General features: G+C 41.6%; 1 protein-coding gene across 2 annotated transcripts in view; it reads right to left on the reverse strand.

Annotated features, from left to right (window-relative positions):
• Positions 1–14,876, reverse strand: part of LRFN2 (leucine rich repeat and fibronectin type III domain containing 2) — a 347,503-nt gene that overhangs the window by 68,775 nt on the left and 263,852 nt on the right. The window contains exon 1 of one of the 2 annotated variants that reach the window (XM_069073623.1): positions 2,471–2,600. The exons of the other annotated variant lie outside the window; for it this stretch is intronic. Coding sequence (XP_068929724.1) covers positions 2,471–2,514 — 44 coding nt within the window. The 5' untranslated portion in view covers positions 2,515–2,600. Of the gene's footprint in view, positions 1–2,470; positions 2,601–14,876 lie in introns of those variants that run through there. 2 annotated transcript variants of the gene reach the window in all.

Below are 14,876 nucleotides of genomic sequence, written 5' to 3' on the forward strand. Positions count from 1 at the left end.
TTCCTTCCTTCCTTCCTTCCTTCCTTCCTTCCTTCCTTCCTTCCTTCTTTTCTTCCTTCCCTCCCTTCCCTCCCTCCCTTCCTTCTTTCCTTCCTTTCTTCTTCTCCTTCCTTTCTTCCCTAGTCATATGATGTCTTGGAAAAAGTTCTCTCCAGTTTTAAAATAAAAAAAACAAAACAAAACATTGAGTCTCAGCTCTGCCATTTGCAAGCCTTAAGTCCCTGTTATGACATTTCTCTGAGCATTGGTTACTCCATCAACAAATTTAGACCGAAGTCTAGAGATGGAAGAAATTGCATAGACAGCAGTGTTCTGCTAAATGTTTAACCACTGGCTCTCCAGAAAAGCAAACCAACCAACCAACCAACAAACACCAAAACAAAACATGACACACTTTTAAGCTTAATCTGAATTATTTACATTTTCTCCATCACTTTCTTAAGTCTACAGAGTCAATGAAACAAGAAATCAAGTCCTGATCTGTAGCAATTACCCATTTCTGAGGCATAAATGGTCCTACTGAAAATTAACAACTGACTGTGAGAGCTAGAACAGCACAATCTCATCTTTTGTATAGATAAGGAAAATGAGGTCCAGAGAAGGGATATTACCTGCCTAAGGCCACAGCTGGTACAGTGGCTACAGCACTGAGCCTGATGTCAGGAAGACTCATCTTTCTGAGTTCAGATCCTTTATCTGATCCTTGCTAGCTGTGTGACCCTGGGCAAGTCACTTAACCCTGTTTATCTCAGTTTCTTCATCTGTAAAATGAGCTGGAGAATGAAATGGCACATCACTTCACTATCTTTGCCAAGAAAACCCCAAAAGGGGTTAGGATGGGTCAGACGCAACTGAACAACTGGAAGAAGACCACATAACTCATATGTATCAAGGTCAAGGTCAGATTTTAAATCCAGATTTGATAACTTTCCACTATATATTATGTTCCTTCTGTTGTAATTACTACTATCCTTTCTAACTCCCAACCCCATGACCCTACATCTTACAACTGAAAAAACTGAAGGCCAAAGAAGAGAATTAAGCACTAAACAACCTTTATTAAGTGTATACTATACGCTAGGCATTGGGCTGAATACTGGAAACACAAATAAAATGAGAAAATAGTGCCTTTCAGGAGATTACATTCTAATGGGGGATAAAACCCATTTATAAATAGGCATATCCAAGATACATATAAAGTAGATTCAAGTTAACTTTAGAGGCATTAGCAGCTGGGAAGACTGGGAGAGGCCTTTTCCATAAGGTGGTATTTGAGCTGAGTTTTAAAAGAAACCAGAGATTTTAAGAGATATTGATGAAGAGGGAGAACAGTCCTGAGCAAAGGCTTATGCTTTAAGTGTCAGTAAAAAGCAGAGTGAGAGCTTGACCTTGGATCTTTGGATTCCAGATCCGTAAGTAGTCCCCACATTTCCTCTTGTAAGACAGAAGCTGCTGCTATGGCTGCTACTGCTTCTGCTTGAGTCCCTCCCTTCTCCCTCCCACTCCTGGCTTCCCTCCCAATCCTCTCCAGTATTGGGGGGGAGGGGAAGGGGAAGCCTGAGGGGCTCAGGGAAGCACACTCTGGAGCCTGCAAAGACACCCAGCACATTGTTCAAAACAGTTTTGTCCTTGTAAATTATGCTAAATAAACCACATTTAAAAAATAAGTTTGTAGAGGATTAGCAAGTGTCTAATGAATGCAAATCTGTGACATAATAGAGCTGGGTAAATATATTTTAAGTAATCAGCGTGGAAGATTACTGACAGAGAGCTGACTATTGAATCTTAATTAAAATTATATTTTGAGAACCGTCACTTAATACATTATTACCCTAACATCCAAAATGATAAACAAAAGGCAGCTTAAAAAAGAATTTGGGTGGGGGGAGAAGGGGAGGAAAGAGATGGATACAAGTAATTAGTACAAATCTAGGGAGGCTTCCCCCCACTGAGGCAAGAACTGCCACAGACTGGGGGGAAAGAGAAAGAGACAGACAGACAGACAGACGGAGAGAGACAGAGAAGAGAGACAGAGAGAGAGGAAGGAGAGACAGAGATAGAGACAGAGAGGGGAAGGAGAGACAGAGAGGGGAAGGAGAGAAACAGAGAGAGAGAATCCCAATCCCTACAGTCCTCTCTAGTTATCAGCCGAATGAGGCCCCAGGGGGGAAGAAGAATTGGAGGGGAAAGTTTGAGGAGGGGAAGGCTGGGTTAAGAAACAAAGAAATGCATAAGAGGAAGGGGGAAGGGGGAAGAAGTACCGATGAAGTTGTGGTCTTAATAAAGAATGCAGCATCAGACTCAAGAGAGAGAGACTGTGAAATGAGAGTTGGTATCAAATGTCAGAATCAACCACAGTGGAGGAAGCCATCTGTAGAAGGAGGGAGAGTTACTCTGGGTAGAACATGCAGGAGAGACAATGTTGGAGGGCAGCAGGCAGGAAAAAAAGAGAAAGAGAAAAAGAACTCACTTAGGAAGAAAGGAGCCTCCCTGGGGGCTGGGACATCTCCACATCAGACTGGGAGCCTCCCAAACGCAGAGGCTGTATATTCCCTATTTGATTGGTAGCTCTCTGAGCGCATCGACTGTGCTCCTCAAAGGTCCAGGAGCTCCTTCGTTCGGGGATGTGTCTGTCTCCTTTAACACTCTGAGAGCTCCCCGAGGTCAGAGTCTCAACCCTCCCTTCCTTTTCTTTACCTGCATCTAAAAATAATAAATCAATTTGTTTCCACTAGTAACTGGTAACTAACAAGTTGCATGATTGGATTAAGCCCTTTTTGTTTTAAATTGGGCTGTCAATACTATTAACAACAACAAATTCTGCAGCACTTTTTCTTAAACTTTAAAAGGTTTAAAAAGTATTTTCCTCACAATAATTCCGTGAGGTTCACTGTGAGAAATTAACTTTGTGAACCCTTTCCAGGGTCAGGGTTGGAGAAGGGATTCGATCCTTGTACTTTGCTTTCCAAGGGGTGGTTCCATATCAGCATGTAGCTGACAGCTAAAAGTGTAGTAATTACCCCCACCTCAAATTTTCTTTAATCACTTTGTATGGTCCTCTTTTTCTGTCCTTGTCCCAGTCTACCTTATTTATTTGGGTATGATTTTGTGAGTACCCTTCTGCTAGATAATCAGCTCCCTGAAGGCAAGGGATGTCTTTTTTTTTTAACCCTTGCAAAATTCCCCAGCACCCAGTCTCTTGCATACTTAATTGATTAACACTTAATTCCTTAATTGATTGAGGATAATTATATGGATATTATTTCACCATTTTCCAGATGAAGGAATTGATGCTCCAAGGAGAAAATTATCCATGATTGCACTGTTACTTTCAAAGATGAGATTCAAATTCAGATCTACTAAGTTCATAAAAAACCTCCAGTCTTTACCATAGTGCCTTGTTGCCTCTCACACACTTTTTTTTCTTGGCTACTGAGATAATAACATTTGCTGGGAAAGAAGTGAATCTTCAGGTCCCTAGTTGATGTAGCTTCCTTGTGAAGCCACAGGGGACCAGCTTACAGCAATAAGTCAAGAAAAATATTGTGGTGAGGAGAGAGCAGTGAGAGGGGAAAGACGTTCCAGTGATGCTGAGTTTATTACAGAGAAGACCAGGCCTGGCTTCGTGTTTAAAAGTGAAAGGAAAAAGATGAGAAAAAGGAAAAGAGAGACAGGCAAAGATGTACCTGGAATGGGGAGGGTGAAGGAGGAATGGATAGGAAGGGTAAAGTGGAAGAGAAAGTGGGAAGAGAGGAATGGAGAGAGGAAAAGGGAAGAGGAGGGAGGAAAGGAAGGAAAGACAGAGAGAAGGATGGAAAAAGAGCAAGGAAGCACAGAGAATGAAGAAAGGAGGAGGGGAAGGATGGGGGAAGATACTGGGGAAAAGGGAAAGAAGAGAGGTTAATGAGGAAAGGGGATAGGAAGGAAGGAGGAAGAGGAAGGAGGAAGGGAGGAGAATGGGAAAGGAGGATAAGTGAAAGAAAAAAAAAGCTTCCTCGAGAAAAATCCAAGCTAAGGTAGTTTTAAGTTTGGAGCCAGCCTTTCTCCCGTACATCTCTGCCCCTCCCTGCTGTCCCCTCGTTAGGCATTTTTTCCTCTGCACTACAACCACATTACTTTATACAGAAGAGGCAACATTTAGCAGATGGCTGGCTCGATATTTGTGATATCTCACCACCCTGATTTCCATTTAAAAGATACCTTAGCAACCGAGGAAGGTACCACCCGCCTCTCAAGCCAGTAAATCAAGCAAGATGCCTGACTCTGCTTAAGGTAAAAGGAAATGGCCTCTCCAGGGTGCTCCAGGTTGGGGAAGTGTGAATTAATAAGGGGAGAGGGGAGGGATTCAAATCTGCCTTGTAAAGAGCTATCTCCACAGGTGCATGGCATCAGGTCTCCCCGACTCATTTCATTCCTCCCCGAACAAAGACTTTGGTTTCCATAAATCACACTAACCTTTCCCATGCAGCCAGGGTGTGATCTCTGCCTTTTCCAGGGGACAGGGGCAAGAGATGCTGGTTCTTGTGACCCCTGTGATAGCTGATGGAAGGGACACAGAGTCGGTCACCCTGATCTCTGTTAAAAAGCTCCCACCTCCTCACTACCCTGTCATTCTGCTCTATTAAGTTAGCAACAGGCCCCTCTGGGGAAGACATGAGACTGGACCACAGCCTGGAGCTCTCATATTTTGAGGGCCACTGTTGAAAGAGAGAAGAGATGAAAGTTAGTTCCCACCGACCTCTCTTGAAGCTAATACTGAGCTGCCCTCTCTGGCCACCTATTGGAAACTTGGGGAAGAGAAAGAGATGGGGTTTGTTTTCATTAAATTCCCTCTCTCATAGCTGAAGCAGATAAAGAATTTCTAGGTTTGCAAAGCACTTTGGTAGATTTATGATTTCCCTGGAATAGGGAACTTCCTATGAAGAAACTCCATTCACCAATACAGATGTGCAATTATTCTGTAATTCATAGTATTAGGAAGATTCTTGGTGGCAGAGAGAGGAGAAGTAAGTTTCCCAGGCTTACCAAAACCAGTATGTGTCAGAGGAGGAAACTGAAACCAGGTTTTCAAGGACTTCCAGAGCTCTAACCATTCTGTCTCCTTAAAATACTTTATATTATCTCATTTGAGCTTCACAATAATCTTGCAAAGTAGATATAACTACCTTAAATAGATAGTAAAATAAAATCTATGTAATGTGTAATGACCTGGGATCAGGAAGACCACTCTTTCTGAGTTCAGGTCTGGCCTCAGATACTTACTAGCTGTGTGACCCTGGGCAAGTCACTGAACCCTGTTTGTCTCAGTTTTCTCATCTGTCAAATGATCTGGAGAGGGAAATGGCAAGCCACTCCAGTATCTTTGCCAAGAAAACCCCAAATGGGGTCACCATGGCGTCAGGCATAGCTGAAAAACGAGTGAACAACGGTAGCAACAACAACAAAACTATGGTATACCTTTTTACAAATGAAACTGAGGCTCAAAGAAAATATAAGACCTCACATCCTGCTATAGAAAGATCAGTTTGTGGGATTGGAAGGGTGTTAGGTATGAACTCCAGAAACTCGGGTTCTAGTTCTGCATCTTCTAGTCCTAGATTGATTTTTTTTTTATATGAGAAGAAATTGCTTTTTTCTGGGCTTTACTGTTCTCATCTGTAAAATGAGGAAGCTGAATTATAAGATGTTGAAAGTCCCTTCTAGCTTTCACATTCCATGATGGCAGCCAAACCCTATCCTTCAGGAGCTCTAGGTCTGATGGCTCCAGTATGTCTGGACAAGAATATTTCCTAAATAACAGTGTGTACTCTCAAATTCAAAGCCATAGAGTCATGGGCTTCACCCCAAAACTTAGGCAGATTCCCCTTAATCTTCTACACACCATGGGCAGGGATACAGGTAGCAAGGGAAGGGAAGGAGATGACATAAGCTATATCCAAAAATTCAAGAGTAGAAGGGTAGAAGGGCAAAAATACCTACTCTTAAATCACTTAACTTTGTTGGGCCTCACTTTCCTTCCCTGTAAAAGAAGGAAGCTGAACTAGATGACTTCAAAAGTCACTTCCAGCTCAAAATCTATAATCCTACAATAATGACAATGCTGCCTCATATTTATATGATGCATTAGAAGGAGCAGTTAGGTGCCAAAGTAGATAGAGCACTAGACTGAAGTCAGGAGGACCTAAGTTCAAATCTAGCCTCAGATACTTACTAGCTGTGTGACCCTGGGCAAGTCACTTAACCCTGTTTATTTCCATTTCCTTATCTGTAATGTGAGCTGGAGAAGGAAATGGCAAACTACTCCAGTCCCTTTTCTAAGAAAACCCCAAATGGGCCTGAGAAGAATCCAAAACAACTTGATAGACTCAACAACAACAAAAGAGTTTATAAAGACTTTCTTTTTGATATAGGGTCTCATTTACATATATAATATATACAGGTAATTAGCATATACACATAAATGTATATAATATTTATACATATAATTAGTATATGCACACATATATGCATATATACATACACATATGCATATACATACGTATCTATACCTCTAGCTACCTCTCTATATTTATATATCTATATACCTAAAACTATATCTATCTATATTTCTATCTACATATCTATGTTTATATGTCTATCTATCTATCTATCTATCTATCTATCTATCTATCTATCTATCTATCTATCTCTTTCCCATCCTGGAAGTACAGTAATGACTCATGCAATCAACCCCACCACTGATCTGCCTGGAAGTTTTGCCTTTTTTTTGTTCTTCCAGAAGCGGTTCACTATATTGGTGTTGCCAATATGGTATTTGGATACCCAGTATCCTTTAACCCTAGTGTAGCTCAGAATTCCTGACCTCCACTGATCCATGAACCTCAGCCTCCTCAGTAACAGACTACAAGCATGTGCCACCACATTCAGCCTATAAACACTCCTCAATAATAATCATAGCCAACATTCATATATCACCCACTAGGTGCTGGGCATAGTGCTAAACACTATGGAAAGTACTTGGGTTCATGCTATTCTGCATCTGCTGCTCTGCCAGGTTTCAACTCCAGGAAACAAGATGACTCCCAGGTTACACTCATCACCTCTAATTTCATTACTGTGCCAGTAACTTAAACCTTTATTGACATCCCCTCCCTGGGCCTCTTCATCCCTCTGATAGGAAGCCTGGAGGGCCAAGTAACAAGCTCCTCCCAATGCCTTCCTTTATAGAGGGCAGAGAGTGGATTTTGGGGGCTTACCCCACTCTGCTTCTCTGCCTGGTTTCAACTCCACAAAACAAGGTGCCCCCATGTCAGCAGCCCCTAGTGTCCTCCCTGCTTGCCCCTCCACAACCCCCATGCCCTGCTTTCCTGCTTCCTTTTGTGTGTTGACTCTCCTTTTAGACTATAAGCTGTTTGAGGGCTGGGACTATCTTTTCATTAATTGTATCCCCAAAACTTAGTATAGTGCCTGGAAAATTGTAGATGCTTAATAAATGTTTATTGAATTGGAGTAGACTACAAATATTATCTCATTTGATCTTCACAATAAGCCTGGGAGGTAGGTCTATTATCATCCCCATTTTACAGGAGAAAAAAATGACTCAAACAGAAGTTAAGTGACTTGTCACACAGGTAGTGTCTGAGGCCTGATTTGAACCCAGATCTTCCTTACTCCATCCAGGCCTGGCACTCTAAACAGACAGCTTGGTTCAGTGACAAGAGACTAGACCTGTGTCTCATTTTCAGCTCAGATAAATCTTACTTAGCTTTGTGTCTCTGGGAAAGTTAATTAGTCTCTTCGAATCTCTAAATTTGTAAAATGGTAGTAAGAATGGATAAATGGGGGGAACTAGGTGATGCAGTGAATAGAGCACCAGCCTTGGAGTCAGGGGAACCTGAGTTCAAAAGCGATCTCAAGACACTTAACTAGCTGTGTGACCTTGGGCAAATCACTTAACTCAGATAGTCTACCTTCCCCCTCAAAAAAAAAAAAGAATGGATAAAGAGCTGGCTTTGAAGACATGAACTCTGGCACCTGAACTTTACCTTTGATATCAACTGGTTCTGAGGCCCTGAGGTCATTACTTAATCCCTCATTGTTACAGGCCACTCTCTAAGCCTAAATATGGGCAGCCTAGCAGAGGCAGATCTGTAGCTCTGTTTTGGTGAAGGAGTTTCCTAATAAGGAGTATCCTTCTCTATGATTCAACCTATGATTTTGCTGACCTAGGGACTCCCAATGAGTAATGAATGTCCTCCATGTCCTTCTAATCTTTTTCCAAAATACAGTCTTAGTTGTCTTGGCCACTGAAAGGTTAAGAGACTTGACCAAGGCCAGTGTGTATCACAACTTGAACCTAAAGTCCTTGTACCAAGGACACAAATGTGGTACCAAAAAACCTAAAATAGTTGACTTCTTCCTATTTCAAAGGTCTGTCATGAAGAAAATATGGTTATGATGCAGTGTCCCAGAAATCTTAATGCAATTTAAAGCTTTGATAGCTTAGTCTGAAAGTAGATTGACTGATTGATTATTGGATTGATTTAGTAGCTGATTTGAACATCACAGCTTGTTGGTGAAGTGAGCAGGCATTTTTTCCTCATTCTTTTCGTGATAACACTGAGGCTTAGATAGGTTAGTCAGAGAGACCTCTGCTCAAGGTTTTCACCAAGGTCACAGAGCTTATGAGTGGCAGAGTATGAACCTACTTCTTCTGAATGGTGTACCTCATAGAAGGTGGGTATGAATGAAAATCTATGTGAGAGAATGAGTGTGTGAATGAAATAAAGGTGTGTGAGAGAAGGGAGCTATGTGTGTGAACTGAAGATAACTTTGAGTGTGAATGGGGATGTGAGGGTGTATTTGAATGAGGGTGTGTTTATGTGAATGAAAGCTCCTGTCAATGAAGCTTTGTATGTGTGTGTGGGAGGGGGGGAGGTCACTGCTTGTTTGCTCAACCTCAGGGAGAACAAACACCATTTTGCAGCCCTGTTTTCATCTTCAAACACAGCATTATTCATGCTTGTGATCCATGCCTGCACTGTGGGCTGTGGCTAGAGTCAGGTTGGGGATGCTGAAAGCCCAGTCCACCGCTTCCCATCTTCCCATCCCTCTCCCTTAGTAGCCTCTATTCCAGACCCACCAACCACAAAGGGGAGTTTGGAGAGAGTCATCCTGAAAAGAACACTTTGCTTTGAAATTCTCTTTATCTTCAAAGCCTGAGACTGTTCCCTGTTGTTCCTTTCACCACCTCCCCTTCCCTCAAAGCCTCATTTGCATATTCCTAGCACTTCCTTTTTCATAGTCTCTTTCCCCCACTCAGGTCCACTGCCCACTTCATGTGCCACTCTCTAATACAATTCCATTCAAATACTCCTCACACGTAGGCCATTCAAACTCATCCATCCCCAGCCTCCTTCCCACACTCATTCCTCATACTCAACCCCATTCATAAATGCTTTCCCACCTCCCTGCACCAGTCTGCCTAATTTCTTTGCTTAGTCACTCACCCCTCATACGAATAGCTCATCTCCATTGACCACTCCCATTATCCCCCCTGCCATACATGTTTATAACTTCACTCACTGAGATCAGTTTGTGTGGGGCTGCTCTGGAAGAGACGACATTTGAAATAGAAGAGAAACAAATTGCTTTGTGCCAGCAGGATCATGGAACCCATTCATGAACTTGGTTTCCCCTTCCCCCTTCTATCTAAGCTGCTGCCCCATTTTTCCTCTTTCATTATTAAACCTCTTGAAAAAATTATTGGTGAATCTGTGCCTCCAAGTCAACAAGTATTTTTTTAAACACTTACTAAGTGCCAGGCCTTGTGTTAAATTCTAGGAATAATTAAAAAAAAAAGGCAAAAGCAGTTCCTACAGTCAACAAACTTACAATCAACTGGGGAAGACAACATGCAAACAACTATGTAAAAACAGGATATTTTGTTGTTGTTTAGTCATTTTCAGTCATGTCTTATTTTTCCTGCCCTCTTTTTTTTGTTTTTTTGGCAAAGATACTGAAGTGGTTTACCATTTCCTTCTTCAGCTCATTTGACAGATGAGGAAACTGAAGCAAATAGGGTTAAGTGACTTGCCCAGGGTCACACAGCTAGTAAGTAGCTGAGGCAAAATGTGAACTCAGGTCTTCCTGACTCCAGGCTTAGCACTCTATCCACTGTGCCACCCACCACCCCACACACAACACACACACACACACACACACACATATACATATATGAGTATTATATATACAGTACATACATGTACTGTATATATACATGCACTGTATATATAAATGTACATACAGTACATACATGTGTGTTTTATATTTACACATATAGTACTGGAGTAGGAAATAATAACTCTGGTATCTTTGCCAAGAAAACCCATAGACAGTATGGTCTGTGGGGTCATGAAGAGTCAGACACAATTAAATGGCTGAAAAAGTCAGAATATATATAAAATAAACTGGAGATAATCTTAGAGGGAAGGCATCTTGCAGAGGATGGGATTTTAGCTCAGACCTGAAAGAAGCTAGAGAAGTCAGGTAATGGAGATGAGGAGACAGAACTCCAGAAAGAGCAAACAGCACAAATGCATGGAGTCAGGAGATGAAGTTTCTTGTGTGTGGAACATGAAGGAGGTCAGTGTCACTGGATCTCAGTATACATTAAAGGCAATAAGATATAATGAGCCTGGAAAGGCAGGAAGGGAATACATCCTTACCTTAACACGTTTTCATCTGGCTTCTCCAGGGACTAGTCTCCCAAAGGGTTCCAAATGAGCTCCTAATTGCAAAATTTAATGGCCTTAAAAAGAAAGTCATTTTCCTTTCTCTCTCTGCTGCATCTGACACTGCTGACTGCCCAGCTCTCACTAGATAGTCCCTTGAATTCAAAGACACTATGCTCTCCTGGTCCTTCTCCTCCTACCTTCCTTTTATTTCCTTTATGGCTCTTTAATCTTCTCCTAGGCTTCTGCCTCTTAAATGAGCAGCTTCTGTTCTTGACTCTGTTACTTCTCCCTTCCTTAGCAATCTTCATGCCACAGTCACGACTGCCCATCTCTGCAGATTATTTTCACATCTACATTCCATCTCTGAACCCAAATCTCCAACTATCCATAGGATGTCTAGATCTTGAAATTCTAAGGGCATCTTTCTTGATCCACACCCCAGACAGAATTTATTGTCATTCCCCTTAAACCTGTTCCTTCTTCTGACCTCACTATTTTTATCAGTGGAACAGCCAAGGCCCCCATCTTTGACTTTTCCATCTTCCTTATCTCTCTTCTATCCAATCAGTTTCCAGAGCCCTGTTGACTCCATTTCCATTTTTCAAATCTGTCTTCTCTTCTCTGTTCCCTCAGCCATTTCTCAACAACAGAGCCTCATTACCACCTTAATTTTCCTCACTTTCATTTTCTTTCTTTAATTCATCCATTATACCTTTGCTAATCATTTCTCCTTTATTCACAGATTTAGTCACATTATGTTTACATTATCATGTTCAAACATCTTCTGTGGCTCCCTACTGCTACTAAGTAAAGTTTTCTTTCCTTTGCCTGGTGTTCAAGATCCTCTCATCCCCAATTTGATACCATACTAACCCTAATCCTACTTCTAGTCTTACCTCGTACTCTTCCCCTCCATGTTCTCCAGCCATACTGGACAAATGTCTTCCCTGAGCCTTTGTTCACACTGTTCTCCATGCCTGAAACATCTTCTCTCCTACCTTTTCACCCAGTGAATTCTATTCTTTAGAACCCACCCAACTCAAATGTCTTCTCTTTCAGGAAGCCTTCCCTGCATCCTTATGTTGATAAAAACCTTCTCCTTCTCTGACCCTGGACCCTGATCTTAATATAATACTTTGGTTTGTTTTTCTATATTAATACATTTGTTGTGCATTGTATGTCCTAGTTATGTATGTTGGTGTCATTTCCCTGTCAGACTCTAAGTTTAATGAGGGATAAATGGATCAGGGAACCATAGAACCAGAAAGGAAAGGGAGTTCAGAGGTCATCTAATACAGCCTGCTCACTTTATTGAAAAAGAAATCAAGGCCCAGGGTGGGACTATGGCTTATCTTAATTCTTTGTCTCTCCCAGCACCTGTATAACAAGAGACATTAATAAATGTTGAATTTGGTCCCGAAGCTGGGAGAGTCAAACACAGAGTCCAAGGCTCAAGACTGACAAACTACTAGTTACTTGTGGTTTGACTAACAGTGAGTTCCTTGAGAAATCCTCCAGATTCTACATGTCCCTCTGCAATTCAATTGCCTCATCCCAGTCAAGATGCTTTCTCTCCCCATTCCTGCACCTTTATCTCTATGTTCTAAGTCTTTTTACATGTAGACTCCTATTCAAGATACAAATTTTCTCAAGCCTGCCATCCTGTATCCATCTGTCCTTTAAATTACAACCCATATAGTAGCATGGTAAGAGGGTTGAGGGTGGAGACTGAGACTGTAATGGAAAAACTGTGCATTTGGAGTCAAAAGATTTGGGTTCAAATTAGAGCTTTGCTCTTTAACTATCTGTATAACTCTATGCAAGTCACTTGGTTTCCTTATCTTTCAAATCAAGGGGATGAATTAGATAGTCTTTAAAATTCCTTCCAATTCTACTTTTTTGAAGCACAAATCTATGACTTTGTTGTTCACTCATTTCAGTTGTGTCTGATTCTTTGTGACCCCATTTAGGGTTTTCCTGGCAAAGGTAATGGAGTGGTTTACCATTTCCTTTTCCAGCTCATTTTACAAAAGAGGAAACTGAGGCAAACAGAGTTAAGTGATTTGTCCAGGGTCACACAGCTAGTAAGTGTTTGTAGTCAGATTTGAACTCAGGAAGATGAGTCTTCCTGAATCCAGACCTGGCACTCTATACACTGAGCCACCTAGCTCCCAAATCTGTGACCTAGTCTCCTCAGAAGACCTAAATTCTAATTCTAACTCTACTACTTGTTATCTGTGACAGTACTGCCCCTCCCCGCCCTTTCCTTATCTCTAAAATGAGAGGATGAACTAAATGATCTCTAAGTTTCTTTTTTTAGTTCTCAGAGTTTCTCTAAAAGCGTTTCCACATGAATCCACCTACCAATAATTGTTACAAGGCCACTCCCATTTTCTCTTCTGTATTCCAATATTCTCTGTACACAAATGAATAAATAAACTGCATGCCCCTATCAAAGATTTGGGCAAATCAAAGGGAGTAGTGGTGTGGGTAATTCAAAAGAGCAGATAATCCAAAAACCATTTCAATTTGGCTTGGAAATGAATTTGATGATTTACCTTCCTTATTATGTCTTTCTCAGGCTAAAAATTAAAATTGGCTTCCGTTCCCTGAGCATACATGAGTTGGATGGTGGGCAAAACGAAGTCTAGCATTAGATATTCTTGTGGGTAATTCACAGACAAAGCAGGTACATATTCATACAATGGCATCAAAGACTCCCATCGGAACAAGAATTCACTTTGGTCAGAGAATAAGGGCTTCCAATGGACTGATAATGTCTCTTCCTCATCAGACTGATTCTTCTTGGGAGAAAGGACCATGTCTCTCTGATCAGACTGGATGTTCCCAAAGGGCAGGATGACCTATGTTTCTTCCCACCCAATGCTTTAGTCTCAGAGTTCCTTGAGTTTAAGGACTGTATCTTCCAGATCAGAAAAAGAGGTCCCTCTGGATTTGGAATGTATCTTCTTCATCACACTTGAGAGTAGCCTGTGACTCCTCATATGGGGAGGTTTTTTCCTTTATCTGACTGGGAAATTTCTCTTTGAATCTTGACTGACCGGTAGCATTCTTTGTCTTTTGCACCTCAGATTCTAGCCCTAATTCTGCTTCCTCGGATTCAGGTCAGATTTATCAGTGCTTTCCCCCTCCCTAGCTCTCCCTCCCTATTCCTTCCTCATTGGGTTCAGTCTTTCATACTCTGACCTCCCAGGCCCTGGGTGGGGTGGTCCCTGGCACCTACCGATAGCACAAATGTTCTCTAAGTTATCTTGTGAACAGTATGAGGCTGAATGCTATTAAGGACTGAAGACCTTCCCAGGGAAGGAACAACTCTGTACAAGGCCTTGTTGTTATTATTACCCTGCCCAGTTATGCATTTGGTAATAGACCAAGCATGGCATATTTAATCTTGTGTTCCTAATAACACCTCTGATTATTAAAATGGAAAGAATTTAGGAAATCAAATTTGTTTCTTGACATGTGGCTTATTCATTCAACTCAGCAGGGGTAGAAGTGAGGGTGGGGGTGTGGGCTGTTGGGACAGAGGCAGCCTAAGCAATTCTACAACCTGAACCTGTAGATCATGCTGGGTTTATGGGTTGATCTGTTTCCCTTCTCATTTAAACACACACACAAAATTGAGTCACTAGCCACAGCTTCCAGGGCCTTTCAGGTTTGTGGGTTGAGGGGGGAGATAGGTTCTTGAAGAGGCATAGTAGAACCCCACTTCTGAAGCTTACTCCCTATGTGACCTTATTCAAGTTCACTTAATCTCTCTTGGTCTCATTTTTCTCATCTGTAAAATGGCCTCCTAGGTCTCTTTCAAGCTCCAAATCTATGATTCTAAACTCTTCAATAAGGAGAGTCACATTCTTTGGAATTCTCCTTCCCTACCGTGTTTCCCCGATAATAAGACACTGTCTTATTATTTTTTTTGGACAGAAAAACACCAGAGGGCTTATTTTCAGGGAAGGGCTTATTTTAATGAACATTGACAGCAATTTTAATAAACAGGTAAATGTGAACAAAAAAATGTACCTTTATTCAATAAGCAAATCACTGGGGAAGAAGAGGATGATGCGCTCACTGCTGCAGCTCTGATTGGATGCAGCTCGGAGCGCGGCGTGCATTTCACGG

The sequence above is a fragment of the Petaurus breviceps genome, unplaced genomic scaffold (genome assembly GCF_028583685.1).
Source record: "Petaurus breviceps papuanus isolate PSGF00001 unplaced genomic scaffold, PetGlider_PUasm1.0 90865, whole genome shotgun sequence".
Taxonomy (NCBI): domain Eukaryota; kingdom Metazoa; phylum Chordata; class Mammalia; order Diprotodontia; family Petauridae; genus Petaurus; species Petaurus breviceps.